Below are 16,365 nucleotides of genomic sequence, written 5' to 3'. Positions count from 1 at the left end.
GGTTGTCAGCAGCCGAGGATTATGTCATTTTGGTCTCAGATACCTTAGTCTTGAGTGGTGTTCTGCGCTGGGAAAATGGTAATTGAGATAGATTTACACCGAGAGAATGCCTCTGTCTCCTCTCTACTCATCCATACCGTTTGAAATAGACACTCTGACACGGTAAAAGGAGATGGCAACCCCTTCCCAAGTCCAGGCGTGCTGTCGTGGCTAGAACGCTTTAAAATTGCTGAGAGTTCTTGGCTTTGGAAATCCTTAAGTAACGTTTTGTTACCAAACATGGAATACTGAAGAGTTTTGGATACCAAATCCAGGAAAAATATGGGCGTTAGGAAGTCCAGGGGAAGCGGACTCAATGAACAAACTGTTAAGGTGAGTGGCCCTGCCAAGTGTGCTGGAGAAGGCAATACGTGCACAGTAATGTCAGTTTTCTTCCTTACTGTAAGCGAGAAAACGGAAAGTTTGAACATGATAGAGTCCAAGATTTTAAAGATATGAATAGATTATATACCTTCCAAAGAAAAATTTTGTATACCTCACTGGTGAAACGGAGAAGGCAATGGCACCCCACTCCAGTACTCTGGCCTGGAGAATCCCAGGGATGGAGGAGCCTGGAGGGCTGCAGTCCATGGGGTCGCTGAGTCAGACACGACTGAAGCGACTTAGCAGCAGCAGCACTGGTGAAAAACAGGTCTATAGACATTATTCAGGGAAATAGTGGTGTTTGAAGAACATAATTTTTCACTGAGTTTTTTGTACCTTTTCTAGTGAGGGCAGTGGTCATAGTATAATTGAGAGGGGTCATTTTGATCCCAAGACCCCAGAACCAGACAGACACTGCCAGTGGTTAGCATAACTTTGTGATATTTTCCCCTTTATTTTGTACATATTGTTCTTTAAAGGATCCTGAAAGAGAACTTGGAACCTGGGAAACACTTAGAGACCCCAGGGCACTGAAGCTCCTGAGGAAGTGACCTTCAGACTTGTATTTTGTGTCTCTTTTGTTTGAGACTGTCTGGAAGGACACCATTTTGGAGTGAAAGTTTTTCTTTTGCCTTAGAAGCACCATTCTCATGCAGGGACTTTGGGGTAGGTGTATGAATAGGAGAAACGGGTGGAGGGAAAGCTGCCAAGGTAGAGTCAGGAATTTTTAAGTTGGCCACCAAGCGTGAAGTCAAGCTTCTGGGAAAGGAGGATGAATTGAGGTTGTCGGTTTCTCCAAGAAATCTTCCCCGCCCTCCCTCCCTTACCATCCCCCCACTCCCCAGCATTCTCTGGATGTTTCTCAGATAAGGTCAGTACCTCAGGCTGCTGCAGGGGCACCCTGGTGCAGGTACTGCCCCTGAGGGCGAAAATCCACAGGGTTTTGTTGTTGTGTTTTTTTCATTTTAAAATGGTTGACTAAACTGAACAGAGAATATTCTGTGACACAAGAAGTTCATATTTCACTGTCCATAAATAAAGCTTTATTGGAACATAGACACATTGATTTACACGTTGCCTGTGGCTGCTTTTGTGCTACAACAGGAGAATTGAATAGCTGTGACAAGAGTCAGTGTGGCCTCCAAAACCTAACATATTATCAGACCCTTTCCTTAGGGGCTTCCCAGGTGGTGCAATGGTAAAGAATCCAACTGCCAGTGCAGGAGATGCAGGTTTGATCTCTGTATTGAGAAGATCCCCTGGAATAGGAAATGGCGACCCACTTCAGTATTCTTGCCTGGAGAATCCCATGGACAGAGGAGCCTGGTGGGCTACAGTCCATGGGGGTCGCATAAGAGTTGGACATGACTGAGTGACTCAGCATGCACGCCTGCAAAGGCCCTTGGGCTCATAGGATACAGATGTAGGTGGTTTAATTGGGAAAGGAAATAACCTCAGCAGCAGGATGAATTTGAGCATACTCTGGGAGATAATGGAGGACAGAGGAGCCTGGTGTGCTACAGTCCAGGGGGTTGCAAAGTGTCAGGCGCGACTTAGCAAGTGAACAGCAAAACAGAGTTGACTCATTGGAAAAGACTGATGCTGGGAGGGATTGGGGGCAGAAGGGGACGACAGAGGATGAGATGGCTGGATGGCATCACCGACTCGATGGACGTGAGTCTGAGTGAACTCCGGGAGTTGGTGATGGACAGGGAGGCCTGGCGTGCCACAGTTCATGGGGTTGCAGAGTCGGACACGACTGAGGGATTGAACTAAACTGAACTGAACTGAAACTCAAGATGGAATTGTCAGTCCCAGAGCTGATCTGCAGTCTGCCCATTGGGGGCGCCCTAGAGCTCAAATAGTGACGCTGTTTTCTATGTGGCTGGGCTTTAGGTATTCATAGGGCAGGTCAAGTTGCTCATTGCGGGCTGTAATTTCCCTTTCCAAGTTTTCCAGATCTGTTTGGAATTGATTTAGTACAGACTTGGCCTTGGGGTCTGAGAAATACTTTTCTTTGTGATGCCCCAGAGGCACCTAAGAAAGAACAAAGGATCAGTCAGTTTTGAGTTCAAAGGCAGACACACCTAGAGCCTTGCCCTACTCTGCTGTTCCCTTCCAACTGTCATTTCCATTTCCCCAGAGTCCTCTCTTACCATGTCTGGCTGGCGGCGACCCAGATGCCACGTGATGGCCATTTGAAGACAGGCTTGTCGGACATCAGGTAGTGAGCCCATCACGGTGGCCATTGTCACATCTTCCTTGGTGGTGGGTGGGGGCATCCGCATTGTGCATGGGGCATTAGGGACCCAGGCATACCAGTCCAGCTGGGGGAAGAAACTGCAACCCTAGGATCCTAGTACTTAGGGTTTGAACCGCCGTCTCTCCCATGGGCATCCCAAGTCCAAACACTTGCCTTCAGGGATCTGGGCTTTCAGCGCTCCATACCTGGCCCTGGTTGATGGCCCCATGCTGAGCAGTGCACGTGAAGACACACATGGTAAGGAAATGGCAGAGCTGATTCTGGGACTGGAAGGAGACAGGGAAACCTGGGCAGAAAAGGAACAGGATTTAGAGGCTACAGTCTGAGAGGAGAGAAATAAAGGCCGATGTCTTCAGATGTCTAGATTTTGGAATTGATGGATGTTTGTTTAGTTCATTTGTTCAAGTATATTTGCATCAGATGTGGGCTTCAACTCAGACTCAAGTAATACAGTTGGGTTACTTAACCTCTCTGAACCTCAATTTCTTGACCTGTAAAATGTGAGTGATACCTACTTTATAAATGAGTTAATCACCTGGTATGGAATAAGTCTTCCAATAAGCAATTATTGTTATTTTGGAAGGGTAGAAAAGGTTTGAGTGATCAGAAACCCTTTGCCTCAAAAAACAGTTGAGAATTTAGGGATGTTCCCTTCTGTTTGCAGACAGGGAATTCCAGGTATCTAATTTATAATATGAAAGATAAGCAAAATTATAGATTTACAATGTCACAGGCAAGAGAGGCTTTCTGCAAAGATTATGCTCAAGCCACTCAATTTATGGTGGAGGTGGGGGCTCAGAGACCCAGTAATCCTGCCAGTTAAGGTGAACAAATGTAACACTCCCTTTTTATAGATTAAAAAAAAAATCAAAGACAAAAGAGATTAAACTGCTTGTAGAAGAGCTTTCCTGGTGGCTCAGTGATAAAAAATCCACCTGCCGATGCAGATGTGGGTTCATGGGTTCAGTTCACTGGGTGGAGAAGATCCCGTGGTGAAGGAAATGTCAACCCACTCTGGTATCCTTGCCTGGGAAATCCTATGGACAGAGGAGCCTGGTGAGCTACAGTCTGGGCCATCTCATAAGAGTTGGACATGACTGAGCAGCTAAACGAACAACAGGACTGTGGTAATTGGGAAAAGGCAGAGGCTGACCTTGAACTTGGGTTCCTAACTGCTAGTCTCAGGTTTGTTTTTATTTTAGCACATTTTTTTCTAAAATGTCTGCTGAGAAAATGAGGCAAAAGTGAGCTGTGAGAATTGAGGGAGAGTGGATGAAGAGAGAATGAGAAGCACTTATTGGAGGCTAAAGTTGACATGTGGATGTTTGTTTTCATTTTCCAAATGTAGATGCTGGTTGGGGAAAAGATGGCCAAGGAGAGGAGGAGGGGTCTCCCGGGAGCCTGTAGAGAAAGTTTGGTCCTGGAAGGGGGGTGGTGCAGCCACTGATGCTCCAGAGGGACGCTCCCTCTTGAGGGCGAGTGTCAGACTAGTGCTCACGGCACCCCCAGAGGCTGGCCATAGCGGCTCCCCAGTAAATATCTGTAGTTGCCTCACAGAGGCCGAGATGTCAGTGTGAAATGTGAGGTACAGGGACGGAAGGAAGATTTGGAGCAGGCCATGCTGGTCCGTGTGTGTTAGAGGAGGAGGAAGCCAGGAAGAGCCAAGAAAGGCTGCTTCTTCCCCAGAGGGTAGAATGCCAGTAGGGGTGATAAAGGCAGTGACTTGATTGTGGGGGAGGCTGGATCGGCCAAAGCGACATGAGCCCCAAGGGGGCACTGACTTCAGGGTTGATACAAAGCCTGTAGAACATTGTGTTTACATCTAGAAATGACCTTGCACTGTGGTCATTGTGCAGTTGGCTTGGACTTTCTTTGTTTGTGCTGGACAGTGGGAGGCAGGAGAAGAGGGAAAACAGAAGGGGTCATCATGGACTTTGGTGGAAAACTCTTCCCATTTATATCCTCAGGAAGGTATAGACAGCCACGAGGAGAGAACGTGAACCCCAGCAGGGCTTGGGAAGATCGCCCACTGTTCCTGAGGGGTGCCATGCTGTGGCAGGTTAGGGGAGAAGGTGAAAGTGAAGGATGATGGCCAGGGTCTTTGAGGAGGCTGATCCTTGGGCATTGGGAATTGTCCTGAGTCTTAGGAGGTAGAAATGGTATTAAGATGTTTGAAGTGTGGAGGGCAGAGGGTGTGATGAGCGGGCGGGGTTCTGAACTCAGACTCTGCTCTGGGCAGAGTGTCTGAGGAGCTCCCATCTCTGGGAGGGATCTCACCTCGCTCCTGGGCCTGGCGCAGCCCCACCTCAGTGATCTCCCGACACCAGGCTTGCAGCTCAGGGTCCCCTTTTACAACGTCATCCCCGTGGTAGAAGAGGTGGACAATCCCCTCCACATACCTGCCCCGGGGAGAAGGGAGGTGAGCTCCTTAAGAGGAGAAGGCTCCGGCCTCTGACCTCTACACTTTTCCATGGTCTCTGGCCAGCTGACTGTTGCTGTGTCTGAGTATAGAGTCTTCTAGGCCTGCCTTTTGGGTCACTCCTAGCTGTTTCTACAAAATAGCCCAGAGAGGAAGGACACGTGGGTCCTTAGTTCTAGGCATTCCCAGACATTGTTGAAAGCCTTTCTTTCTAACAAAACCGCTGATTTGTCCAGGTCCCTCAGCCTTTGCATCCACAGCTTTCCCAATCTATGCTCTCTGTCCCCAGTCTGCTCCTCAGACCCCACCCATCACTCCTTCCTCATCTCTCCCCAGGATCCCTTCCTCTGCTTCTCCTGTCTGGACCTTCTTGTTTTCATGTTCCTTCTGCCCCATGCTAACCTTGGGACCAGAGCCCCACTCGCCTTCTCCCCACCTCACCCCTCCACCGACTCCTTTCTTGGCTTCCCCCTCACCCACCGGGCAGTGATTTCCCAGAGCCGTAAAGCATCGCAGGCGTAGAGAGCACCTGGGGTTCCCAGCAGGTGGCGATCAGCCAGATCGTCAAGAGGACAGAGGGAGCGGTAGGTCAGCTGAGCCAGGGCCCGGCGGAGCAAGTGCACATGGCCCCCTCCACCGGTGCTCACAGCCTGGGACAAGAGAGATGCAAGGCCTTGAGGAAGAAGCCAGTGCACAGTATATAAGGGGTTTTCAGATGTGGGGTTTTCACGTTTTAGACATGGATATAAAGGGCTCATAGGTTTAAGGGTCAGGACATTTATCCAGGTTGGTCTGGGATCTTCAAAGTGGCAAGAGATGGTAGAAAGTCAGGCAGTGATGCAGCCCCACTTACTTTATCAAATATACCTCCATCTGAGATGAGCTGAGCCCGTGCCCTGGTGTTGATTTCCATCGTGTAGCGGATGTGTGGCATCAGGAGCTGGGATGGGGGAGAATAGAGGGGGTCGATTATGGGGGACATGCTCAGGTCCTTCCTTGTAGGCAGCATGATGGCCTTCTCTTCTCTTGGCGCTTTCCTCCCTTGACAGGCTGGTCTCTTCCTGTTTCTATGATCATGCCATCTCATGATCTTGTCACCTCTGTGAGTCATCATTCTCTCCAGCCACGCTGACCTGGGTTTCACTTCAGCAGTCATTTTATATTTGTCCAAGGTACAGGACCCTGTAAGTGTTGACCTTTCTCATCTCCTATCCTCATGTGATAATGGTGGCTGATTATAGGGTCTTTTGTCTTTTGTCTTAGGAGGCTACAGTGATGCTTACATGAGTGATGCCCTTGAGTAGCAGCTGTTATTTATCTTGATGATTTCCACCTGGAGTGTAGGTGGCCTTTGAGAATCAGCCCCTTTTGATTTGCTTTTACTTTTTTTCTTCCCCTGTTTGGCTGTGTGGCATGTGGGATCTTAGTTCCCTGACCAGGGATCAAACCTGCAGCCCCTGCATTGTAAGCAGGGGTTTACAATGCAGGAGTCTTAACCACTGGACCACTAGGGTCCCTAATTTGCTTTTTTAAAAATATTACACATTTATTAATAAGGTCAGAATTTAAAGAGACTAAACATATTGGCAAGGATATGGAAGCATTGGAAGTCCCAGACTCTTCTAGTAGGAATACAAAAGAAAACAACCATTTTAAATCATAGTATGTGCTGATGTGCTCAGTCACTTAGTCATGTCTAACTCTTTTCGACCCCATGGACCGTAGCCCACCTGGCTCCTCTGTTCATGGGATTTTCCAGGCAAGAATACTGGAGTGGGTTGCCATTTCCTACTCCACAGCTGATTTGCTTTTATACTCTGTCATCCTCACAGTTTAAATTAGTCTCTCTGCTCATTTCCAAAGTCACACCTCTATCCCCTGGTTGCTTCACTGTCAGGTTTTGAGGGGTAGAGTTGGGTACCTTCAGTGAGGAGGAGCCATACTTTGTCACCTGTGTAAGCAGCAGAGGTGAAGTGAAAGTCGCTCAGTCATGTCTGACTCTTTGCGACCTCACGGACTATACAGTCCATGAAATTCTCCAGGCCTGAATACTGGAGTGGGTCGCTGTTCCCTTCTCCACGGGATCTTCCCAACCCAGGGATCGAACCCAGGACTCCTGCATTGCAGGCAGATTCTTTCCCAGCTGAGCCACCAGGGCAGCAGAGAGGCTGTCATCAAATCTCCTCCCACCCCAAATTAGGCAGTTAGATTCCCTCTATTTTGCAAGCTTTTCAAGAAATAACTTTTCCTTAGCTATTAAAAAAGGCCACCTGATCTTCCATGCATTTCTTTTTATCTCAGACTATTTTGTTTTCATTTCCACCCAGTTTATGTACAGATTTCACAAAGGGTTGGTATTTACGTAGTTGTTGCTGGAGACAGAATGAGCCAGAGAGAACTATGGGGTCAGAAGGTCAGAGCAGCTTACATTGGACTGAAACTTCAGAAAGTTCATGAAAGTTGCTGAGTGTCATAGAAAGCCCAACATCCACTTGAGAGGAGAAGCCCGAGGACAAACAATTCTTAATAATAATCAGGACCTCCTCTATGGTCCAGTGGTTAACAATCTGCCTGCCAATTCAGGGACACTGGTTTGATCCCTGGTCCAAGAACTAAGACCCTACATGTCAGGGGGACAGCTAAGCCGTCTACTGAGCCTGAGCTCTAGAGCCCACAAGCTGCAACTCCTGAAGCCCACTTGCCCTAGAGCCCGTTCTCCACAACAAGAGAAGCCACTGCAGTGAGAAGCCCATGCACCATAACTGGAAAGTGGCCCCCACTCACCAAAACTAGAGAAAACCTGTGCACAGCAATGAAGACCCAGCCCAGCTCCCCGCCCCCCAAAGGTAATAATAACAAAAATTGCAAGAACTAATTTTTTTCTAGCTTTTAGCCTGTGTCATGCTATTAGGTCATTTTATCCTTTAGCAGCCCCACGATGGTGTTCCTTTTGTCCCCTTTAAGACATGAGGACACTGAGCTCACACCTGTACAAAGGCCTTGGCAGTCTGAATCCAGAGCCTGCACAGATCACCACTGGGACATTGGCCGGCTTGGCTCTCCTGTGTGTGCTGATAACAGTGCAGCTCTTTGACATGATTTTGCTCTGGGAGTGGAGAGAGGTGGGCACAGGGCTCAACTCGTAAAGGGGGGATATTTTCAGTGTGAAAAGAGGCGTAGCCTATCCAAGGTGAGCAGAAGATAGTGGTGCAGGAGCACCATGAGATGAGTAAAATCCAAGATTCTGCTCATCACACTGGACTCCATCTTGTTGGTGCCACCCCAGCCTCCCAAGAGGCCACAGCTACTGCTGGCCAGGCTTTCAGGGACCTGGCGGGCCCTCGGCTGAAGTACAGTTCAGTCCTTCTCCCTGCCAGGTGCTCACCTGTGTGTCCTGCCAACACTTCCAATTCCATGAACCTCAAACTGAATCTCATCTTCACTTCCCAGCTGGCTTCTTTCCTGGCTTTCCTGTTTCTGACGATTGCTCTGGTTCATATGCTTGTTTCATATGCATATGTTCGTATGCAGTTTTGTCCCTTTTGCCTTGTTCCCTATATCTAAAATGTCATCAAGATTTTGAGGACATTTTAAAGCAAGCATGAGCCTTATGTTGCTGCTGTCAGCTGAGCAGTAGATGCTGAGCTCACTCTTTTATAAAATTACAGGATTTCTAGGTCAGTCTCCCACACCCACCCTTGGGCTCCTGAGTGTTGTAGAAGCTTAGACCTCTGACTTTTCTGTCTCTGCTCTGATACCCAGGCTTGCTGCAGCTACTGTTCCTTCCCTTCCCCAAGTCTGATGATTAGAGCCATGTGGCATGTGGGATCTTAATTCCCAGACCAGGGATTGAACCTGTACCCCCTGCAGTGGAAGTGTGGTGTCTTAACCAGTGGACAGCCAGGGAAGTCCTTGATTTTTTTTTTTTTTAAATTCTTGTCACCACCTTGCCAACACATGTCTTTCTCCATTTCTCTCGGGCTGGGATAAGCACCCTGTTGAGCCGCTCTCCTCGCCTATTGCTCTGTTCCTACTTAGCACTCTCAGTTTGGGTGGAACGTTCTCCATCAATATTCTAGTGTTTACCAGCTGTCTCGTGATTTCAAATTCTAGGTCCAGGTATTGTTCTCTGGGTAGTTCTTGTGGGCACCATGTGTCTTTCTGGCTAAATCATAAATCTACTAAGGCAGGAACAAGGCTGTTGTTTTACTGACAATATTCTGGCTATACTCTCGGCCCATTGCTAGATTGTCAGATCTGAGAATTTCAGAGGGTTCCTGTGTAATATGTCCTGAAGAAATGTTAAGTGACTCAACTTAATTAAAACACAAGTCTCAAAATATTGATACGGTCTTTCTTCCTTCTGTTCTCCCTTCTTTTACAAAGTGATAAAAATTTTTTTGCTGCTATAATATCATATGATGGGGCTTCCCAGGTGGTGCTAGTGATAAAGAACCTGCCTGCCAGTGCAGGAGATGTAAAAGTCCTGGTTCAGGAAAGTCCCCCAGAGGAAGGCATGGCAACCCACTCCAGTATTCTTGCCTGGAGAATCCCATGGACAGAGGAGCCTGGTGGGCTATAGTCCATAGGGCTGCAAAGAGTCAGAAATGACTGAAGCAACTTAGCATGCACACATGCAGTATCATATGATATTGGCCTGTTTCCTTTCTTTGGGGTCTGAATGAAGTAGGATGTGGAGGGTAGAGGTGGTACCTTGAAGACAGGGTGCAGCCCTGGGAGGCACCTCATGGTGGCCACGGCAATGACCTCAGCCAGCAGATGGGTGTTGAGCAAATGGTATTGGAGCTGATGCAGTTGGAAATCTGAATTTCGGACCCAGGTCTTTGCCAGGAGCCAGGCTAGTGGAGGATCTGAGGGCAGGAACAGTGGTGGGGTTGGGGAGATGGGGCTGGGAGGCTGGATCTGGGAAAAAGAAATTAAGCCTTCATTGAATTCCCACTTTCTGTGTGACCTTATGGTCAGCCATCTTGGGGAAACAGATGAGTAAGTACGATTTTTGCCACCCAGGAGGCTGTAATCTAGAGGATTAGGAGGAGGAAGAATGAGGCCCCTTCCACCCTGCCTCTTACTGCTGTGGCACCGTGCACCCATCATGGTCTTCAGGGTGAATGCAGGGGGTCTGAATGCAGGGAGTCCAGTGAGGAGGTCCTGATGGTGGTTTGGGAGAAACGTTATGGGGGTCTGAGTTATGGTGGGGGATGGAAGGGGAAGCTGGGTGTGTGAGATAATTGACAGGGTTTGTTAAACTGACTATTGAGAACAGTGGGAGAAAAGAGAGTGGACTGAGGGATTAATTAGTGACTCTTAAAATGTGTTCCCAATCTTGAAGCATCCACATCACTTTGGAACTTAGAAAAGCAAATTCTCAGTCCCCATCCCAGACAGACTGAATCAGAAAATCTCAGGCTGGGACCCAGCAAACTGTTTTAACAAGCCCTCTAGGTCATTCTGAGGCACACTGCAGTTCGCGAACCACTGGGTATAGGATGAGAACTCCAAAAGGCCATTATGACTCTTGAACAAGTCCTTCCAGTTGGGCAAGTCAGGAAAAACGGGCTGTAAGCAGAGTGACATGAGGACAGGTCTCACTGTGTGAGGATGGAGCTTGGGAGCAAGGGGCTGGGTCCTCAGGTGCAGAGGTGGAGGTGAACAGCAGCAGAGTTGGGAGGGGGTGCCTGGGGCACCTCACCTGGATGGCCATGGGTAGCAGCTTTCCACTGGGGTCCATCTTGAGCATGACGAGGGGGGCAGCCAGGTACTGCTTCTCTCCTCGGATCACGTTGGCTGGAATTCCGTCCAGGAGGATGAAATCAGCCTCAAACAGGGAACCGTTCTGGGGAAAGGAGGAATGTATCCATCCTTTGAGTTTAAAGTCTAACCCGAGAGGGCAGGGGCAAAGGGGGAACACATTTCAAGATATTTATCTTGAGTCTTGCTATCATCCTGTGTCAGTTACGGAGTCTTATTGGCAGAACCAGAGCATCTGGCCTGATTCCTCTCATTTTAAGTGACAAACAGCCTAGTGAAGGTAGACGTCTTGTGCAGGTCCGATTTCAAAATGGGCCTGCCTAGTCCATTGTGCACACTGGCCCCTTGTCCAGATGGCCAGACCCCTACCCCACCATCCTGCAGTGACCTGCTCCCTATGTTCAGCTGTTACCAGCTCAGCAGACGCTCTTTCACTCCCTCTCCAAAACTCACCTCCTGTGTCAAGGAATCCGCTGCCAGCACTGCTGCCCAGTCCAGTGCACACATGCCCATGACACGCTCACATCTGGCCTCGCTCATCATCCTCATATGCAGCTCACCTCCTCCAAACCCAGGTAACCTCCACAGTTCTCCCCTGCTGATGGCACATTTTCCATCTTTCTTCCTCCCTTTGGACACTGGTGTCCAGGGCACTGACATCAACCAGGAGACGACATTGTCCCTGGTAACACCACTGAGCCTGTCTGTACCCTGGGGATCCATCCTGCTTCTCCATGCTAGGAGCTCCTCAGAGTTTTCCCCACATACTGTATCACCTCTAGTTTTTTCCAGCACTGGAGTCTGGACCAAGGGTTACCACAGCCTCCCTTCCTCAACTCATCTTTGGTCCCTCCCCTTCATCACTTCTGGCTGCACTGCCAAGGTGAGAACAGTGCAGGGTGGGAGGGATACCTGGAGTTCTCTCTCCAGCTGGGCCCGTAGCTCCTCCATTCCCGAGGGCAGCACCAGCCGGGAAGGCAGAGAGGTGCAGCGTCTCAACAGCATGGGGTTGGCGCCATTGAGAAACTGGTAGCCAAACAACTCATCGTCCTGCCAGCGCTGGTGAACCTTCTCTGTGGGGTCGGGGTGGAGTGGAGTGGAGGAGGAGGTTTACACAGTCGGGATGTCCCTCCTCCAGGCCCTACCCCAGCAATATAGGCATGTGACCACCCCATATCCAGTCCCTATCTTTTCATCTTGAGGCCTCTGAGAAATGACCCAGCACAATATAGTCTCATCTATGAAATACTTATGAGGGACTGTGGAGTGTGAAGGTCGGGACATCAGGAGAGGCCATCAACAGGTTATAGAGACCTGGGGAACCACTGACCAGCCAGGGGGCTCTTCTGGCCCCAGAAGATGAGATCAAAATCCTCCAGACTGGTCCAGGAGCTCAGGAGGGTGTAAACACGTTTGAGGACCATCTCCAGAGCCCTAGGACAGGAATCAAGGCGTGAACCCACTCGCCCATCCCTCAGCCCCTCACCATCTACCACCATTTTTTCGATCTCCCGGCCCTTTCACCGCTCTGAACTCCAGGCCTGTTCTCACCCTGCCTTCAGTGTCCACTCAAAGTCCAGCCTCTTCTCCTCGTGGAATCTCATATTTGCAGGTAGATCGTCCTCACAGCCTGCAGCTATTGTCAGGGGTAACCCTTCCTTCCAGGTGGCCCAGCTAGGAAATGGGGACAAGGCTTCAGGAAGGGTGCCCAGGTCAGTAGTGGGGGTGGGGTCAGGGAAGGGGGTACCACTGAGAGGCCCTGTGGGTGGGTGGTCACCGGTATATCTTATGTCTTTCTTTCAGCTCCTTCTCTCGATGTCTCTGGAACACATCCAATGCATTGTTTCCTGCCAGGCGGGCTGTGGAGATGTTAAGACATTTGGCCACAGTCTGTGTGGTCCTGGGCTCTCCCCCGCTTGTCTTCATCTTCCTTTCAGCAGTCATGGGCCCTGTGTTCAGTTCTGCTCTGTTGCTTTTATCTCTGGCCTTGCATCACTCCATTGATTTCTGAGACACATTTACCTTGTCATTGCCAACTGTGTACTCTGGGTTTTGTTAATCTCAACCCTCATTTCTTGCCTTGAGACAATCTCATGTTTGACATCTTTTCTTGTCCGTTAACTCGCCTTTCCCCGCTTGATCCTATTTCATCAGTATCTATTGTTGGAAAAAATCACTGTAATTAAGGTGATAAAATCTTGTGAATCCCTTGCAGTCCAGTGGTTAAGACTCTGCAAGTCCATTGCGGGGGGCACGGGTTCAATCCCTGGTTGGGGAACTAAAATCCCACATGCTGAGCAGTGCAGCCAAAAAAAAAAAAAGGGTGGGGGGGGGGTAAAGTCTTAGTCACCCATATGCCCTTACCTGTTTTCTTCTATATATTGCCTTGGTTAATTTCATATGTGCTGAACCTCACCTGCCACACCTCAGCCGTCTGGAAAGCTATGAGGAACAGCTCTTTGCTTTCTTTCTCTGACTTCACTCTGCTGAGACCCTCAGAGTCTATTATCACCTTGTTCCTGCTCTTAGCTGCATGTTTACTCACCAGTGTCAAAGTGATGTCTTTCTATCCTTACTTGCCCTGGCCTGCATTTTCCTCCGCGATCATCTCTCTTACTATTTCCCATGATAACAGATTCTGTATTGGCTGTCCTCAGTCACCCCCGCCCGCTGTCAGTGTGCACCCTGTCCCTCATGGTTTGCTTCCGTGTTTTTCCAACCAAACCAGCTCTCCCAGTCACATTGTTTATTATTTCCCACACTGTCTCCTCTCAGGGTCTCCTCCATCCGCTATTCCACATGCTACCTGTACCTGCCCTGCCCCAACTTGTTCCTCATCCCATACAGATCTTTCTGCTTTTACTTCGGCACTTTCGGTGCTTCTGTTTCCCATCATCGCTGCGACTCCCATCCCCTGCCCTCATCTTCTTGGAGGGTGGGATTTACACGTGAACTTATGTCCCTGTCCAGCTCCACTTGCAGCTTTTTTTTCTCCTGTGTATAAATTTGGTATTTTATAACTTTCCAGTGTCCTGCCTTCCCCACACTTAACTTGCTGAACGCTCACTTTCCTCAAGGCCCTCTGACCTTTCTCAGCTCCAACCCCCCTCCTTTCCCATCTGTTCTCCAGGACCTACACCCCTCCTCTCGACACTGCCCCTCACCGGTGGCCTCTGGCAGGCACAGCACGCCGTCACCCTGCACCCAGCGATAGCACGGGAACGCGGCCTCCTCGCAGGCTCCAGGGCCCTGCACCGTGATGCGGTCGCAGAACCACGCGTCGTCCACCAGGGAGTGGTGTTTGCGCAACTTCACGAACTGCAACGGCCCCAGGTCCCCCGGAACTTCGTGCTCAAACTCCTCCTTCTGTGGGACCAGAACCCAGAGACAGTAGCAGGGTTCCAGGAAAGGCCATTTTGCCGGGGTGGGTGGGGGGTAAGTAATGCGGGGGGAGGGGGGGACAAGAGAGGAGGGGACCTTTGTGGAGCCTCGGTTGGCAAGGCCTCCAAATACAGCATTCCTCGTTCTGCCTCCGAACGCTTGCGCGGTGGGTCTCACCCCTATCGCACCGGCAGAATGAGGGAGCCCGGCGTGTGGCTCGCAGTGTCTTGAATTGATGTCTGAGCATCAGCACCTCAATCGGTCCTTTAATTGAGCTCCCCCCGCGCCCTCCTTACTAGGAGCATCCTGCTTGACTTCAGATCCTATTACTGACACTGGCACGGGTCACTTGAAGAAGGAGTTGGAGGCTGTGAGGACCAGGGCCGTCGGGGAGCGAGAAGGGTATGCGCCCTGCCTGGACCTTGGCTCCCGATCCCCTCCGCCCAGGCACCGGCGGCCCAACACCTGAAAGCCCCAGCGGACACGGTCCTGCCGTCGTTTCGCCCCCTATCCCGCCCCCTCGCCGGCCTCCCGCGTCCCGGCTCGCCCGCTGACCTGGCCCCGCACCGGCCGCAGCTGCAGCTCCAGCTCCGTTTCCCCGCGCGCCCCGACCAGCCACAGCTGCACGCGGTTGTGCGAGCCGGCGAAGAGCGAGGCCCCGGTGGCCACGAGGATGCGGTAGCGGCCCATGGCCGCCCCGGCGGCTGAAGCGAGGGAAGCCGGGTTCGTGCGCGCTTCTCGAGGCCGCCCGGGGCCGCCGGCAGGTGTCCAGGCGCCTCAGGGCCGGTCCCGGGCCTTTAAAGATGGGCTCGCGTCCCCGCCCTCCTCACCACATTCTGGCGTTCCCAGTCTCCGCCCCAGACTAGCCCGAACCTGCGAGCCGCCGCAGAGCCGGCTGTGGGGCAGAGCCGCGCCTACCGGCCCGAGCGCAGCTGCGAGGGAGATAAAGGGACCGCGGCCTCGGGGAAGCCGAGAGGACGGATGTGCCCGGGTTTCTCCTCCTCCCGAGGAGGTCAGGGGCCTCGGCGTTGAAGGGAGCAGGACGAGGACACTCCCCGAGGTCGGCGGGACTTTTGGGGAGCTCGAAGGAAGACGGAGTGTGTCGGTCTTCCAAACGGAGGGCCGAGCCCTGGAAGGTCGACCTGGGTGGCTGCGCTGGGGCATTCCTGGAGAGTGGGCTTCTCCGGACCCAGTGCAGCCCAGTCAGTCTCCAGTTTCTGATTGCTACCTGATTTGGGCGCAGTCCTTCAATAAATGACCAGAGTTTCCCCAGGTTGCCTAAAACTTGGAAAAGTAACGGCTGAGAGACTTGCTCCTCACCCCACCCCCAACCTCGTCAAACATGGCTGGGTTAGGACACCCCCCCCCCCCCACATACACGTCAGATACTGCATGCTATGCATGTTAAGTCGCTTCAGTCGTGTCTGACTCTTTGGGACCCTAGGGACTATAGCCCACCAGGCTCCTCTGTCCCAGGGATTCTCCAGGCAAGAATACTGAAGCGGGTTGCCATTTTCTTCTCCAGGGGGTCTTCCGGACCCAGGGATCCAACCCGCATCACTTTATGTTTCCTGCATTAGCAGATGCGTTCTTTACCGCTAGCGCCACCTGCCAACCCCTTCAGATACTGAGGGAGGCCTAACTGAGGCAGGGCAGTGAGTGCTTCCTTTTGTCCTGTCTTCATAGTGGGTGCAGAGAATGTTAGGGACCCAGGTGTGAGGGTGCAATGTGGAGCCACTTAGGGACCCAGCATCCTTGGGCGATTCCCATGGACTTTGTCCCTCCAGAATGAATGCAGGCTCTTTCTCTTCTATATGTTCCAGGTATATTTTTATTCTGGCCTCACTGACCCTGGTGCTTGCTTGCCCCACAAGAATCCAATTTTCTCCTAAAAGACTCAGGTGTAAAGTTCTTATTAGTCATGAAGTTCTACTTCTTTCATCTTCCCCCTTGTCTTTATCCCACTTGAAACACATCCCCCTACCCCCACTGTCTCCTGGTCGTTTTTGGCACTCAGGGCAAGAAACTGGGGAACCAGGGAGCAGCGGTGGGACTTTGTCAGGAGGAGGATTCAGGACTCAAGCTTTAGCACCCACCCAGGAAGCCTCTT

At 50.9% G+C, this 16,365-nt stretch overlaps 1 protein-coding gene across 1 annotated transcript; it reads right to left on the bottom strand.

Annotated features, from left to right (window-relative positions):
- Nucleotides 1–1,825: 1,825 nt before the first annotated feature.
- Nucleotides 1,826–14,945, bottom strand: ALOX12 (arachidonate 12-lipoxygenase, 12S type). Its single transcript, XM_068976430.1, has 14 exons — nucleotides 14,811–14,945; nucleotides 14,039–14,240; nucleotides 12,652–12,733; nucleotides 12,426–12,548; nucleotides 12,205–12,308; nucleotides 11,787–11,947; nucleotides 10,816–10,959; nucleotides 9,819–10,028; nucleotides 5,959–6,045; nucleotides 5,586–5,755; nucleotides 4,964–5,085; nucleotides 2,872–2,972; nucleotides 2,580–2,750; nucleotides 1,826–2,460 (listed from the first exon to the last, which is right to left on the bottom strand). Exons 1-14 carry the CDS (start codon nucleotides 14,943–14,945, stop codon nucleotides 2,281–2,283), a joined length of 1,992 nt encoding a protein of 663 aa, XP_068832531.1. The 3' UTR covers nucleotides 1,826–2,280.
- Between the last annotated feature and the right edge of the window lie 1,420 nt (nucleotides 14,946–16,365).

This window comes from Capricornis sumatraensis, chromosome 8 (genome assembly GCF_032405125.1).
Source record: "Capricornis sumatraensis isolate serow.1 chromosome 8, serow.2, whole genome shotgun sequence".
In the NCBI taxonomy this organism is placed as follows: Eukaryota; Metazoa; Chordata; class Mammalia; order Artiodactyla; family Bovidae; genus Capricornis; species Capricornis sumatraensis.
This window is presented reverse-complemented; position numbering and strand designations above follow the sequence as displayed.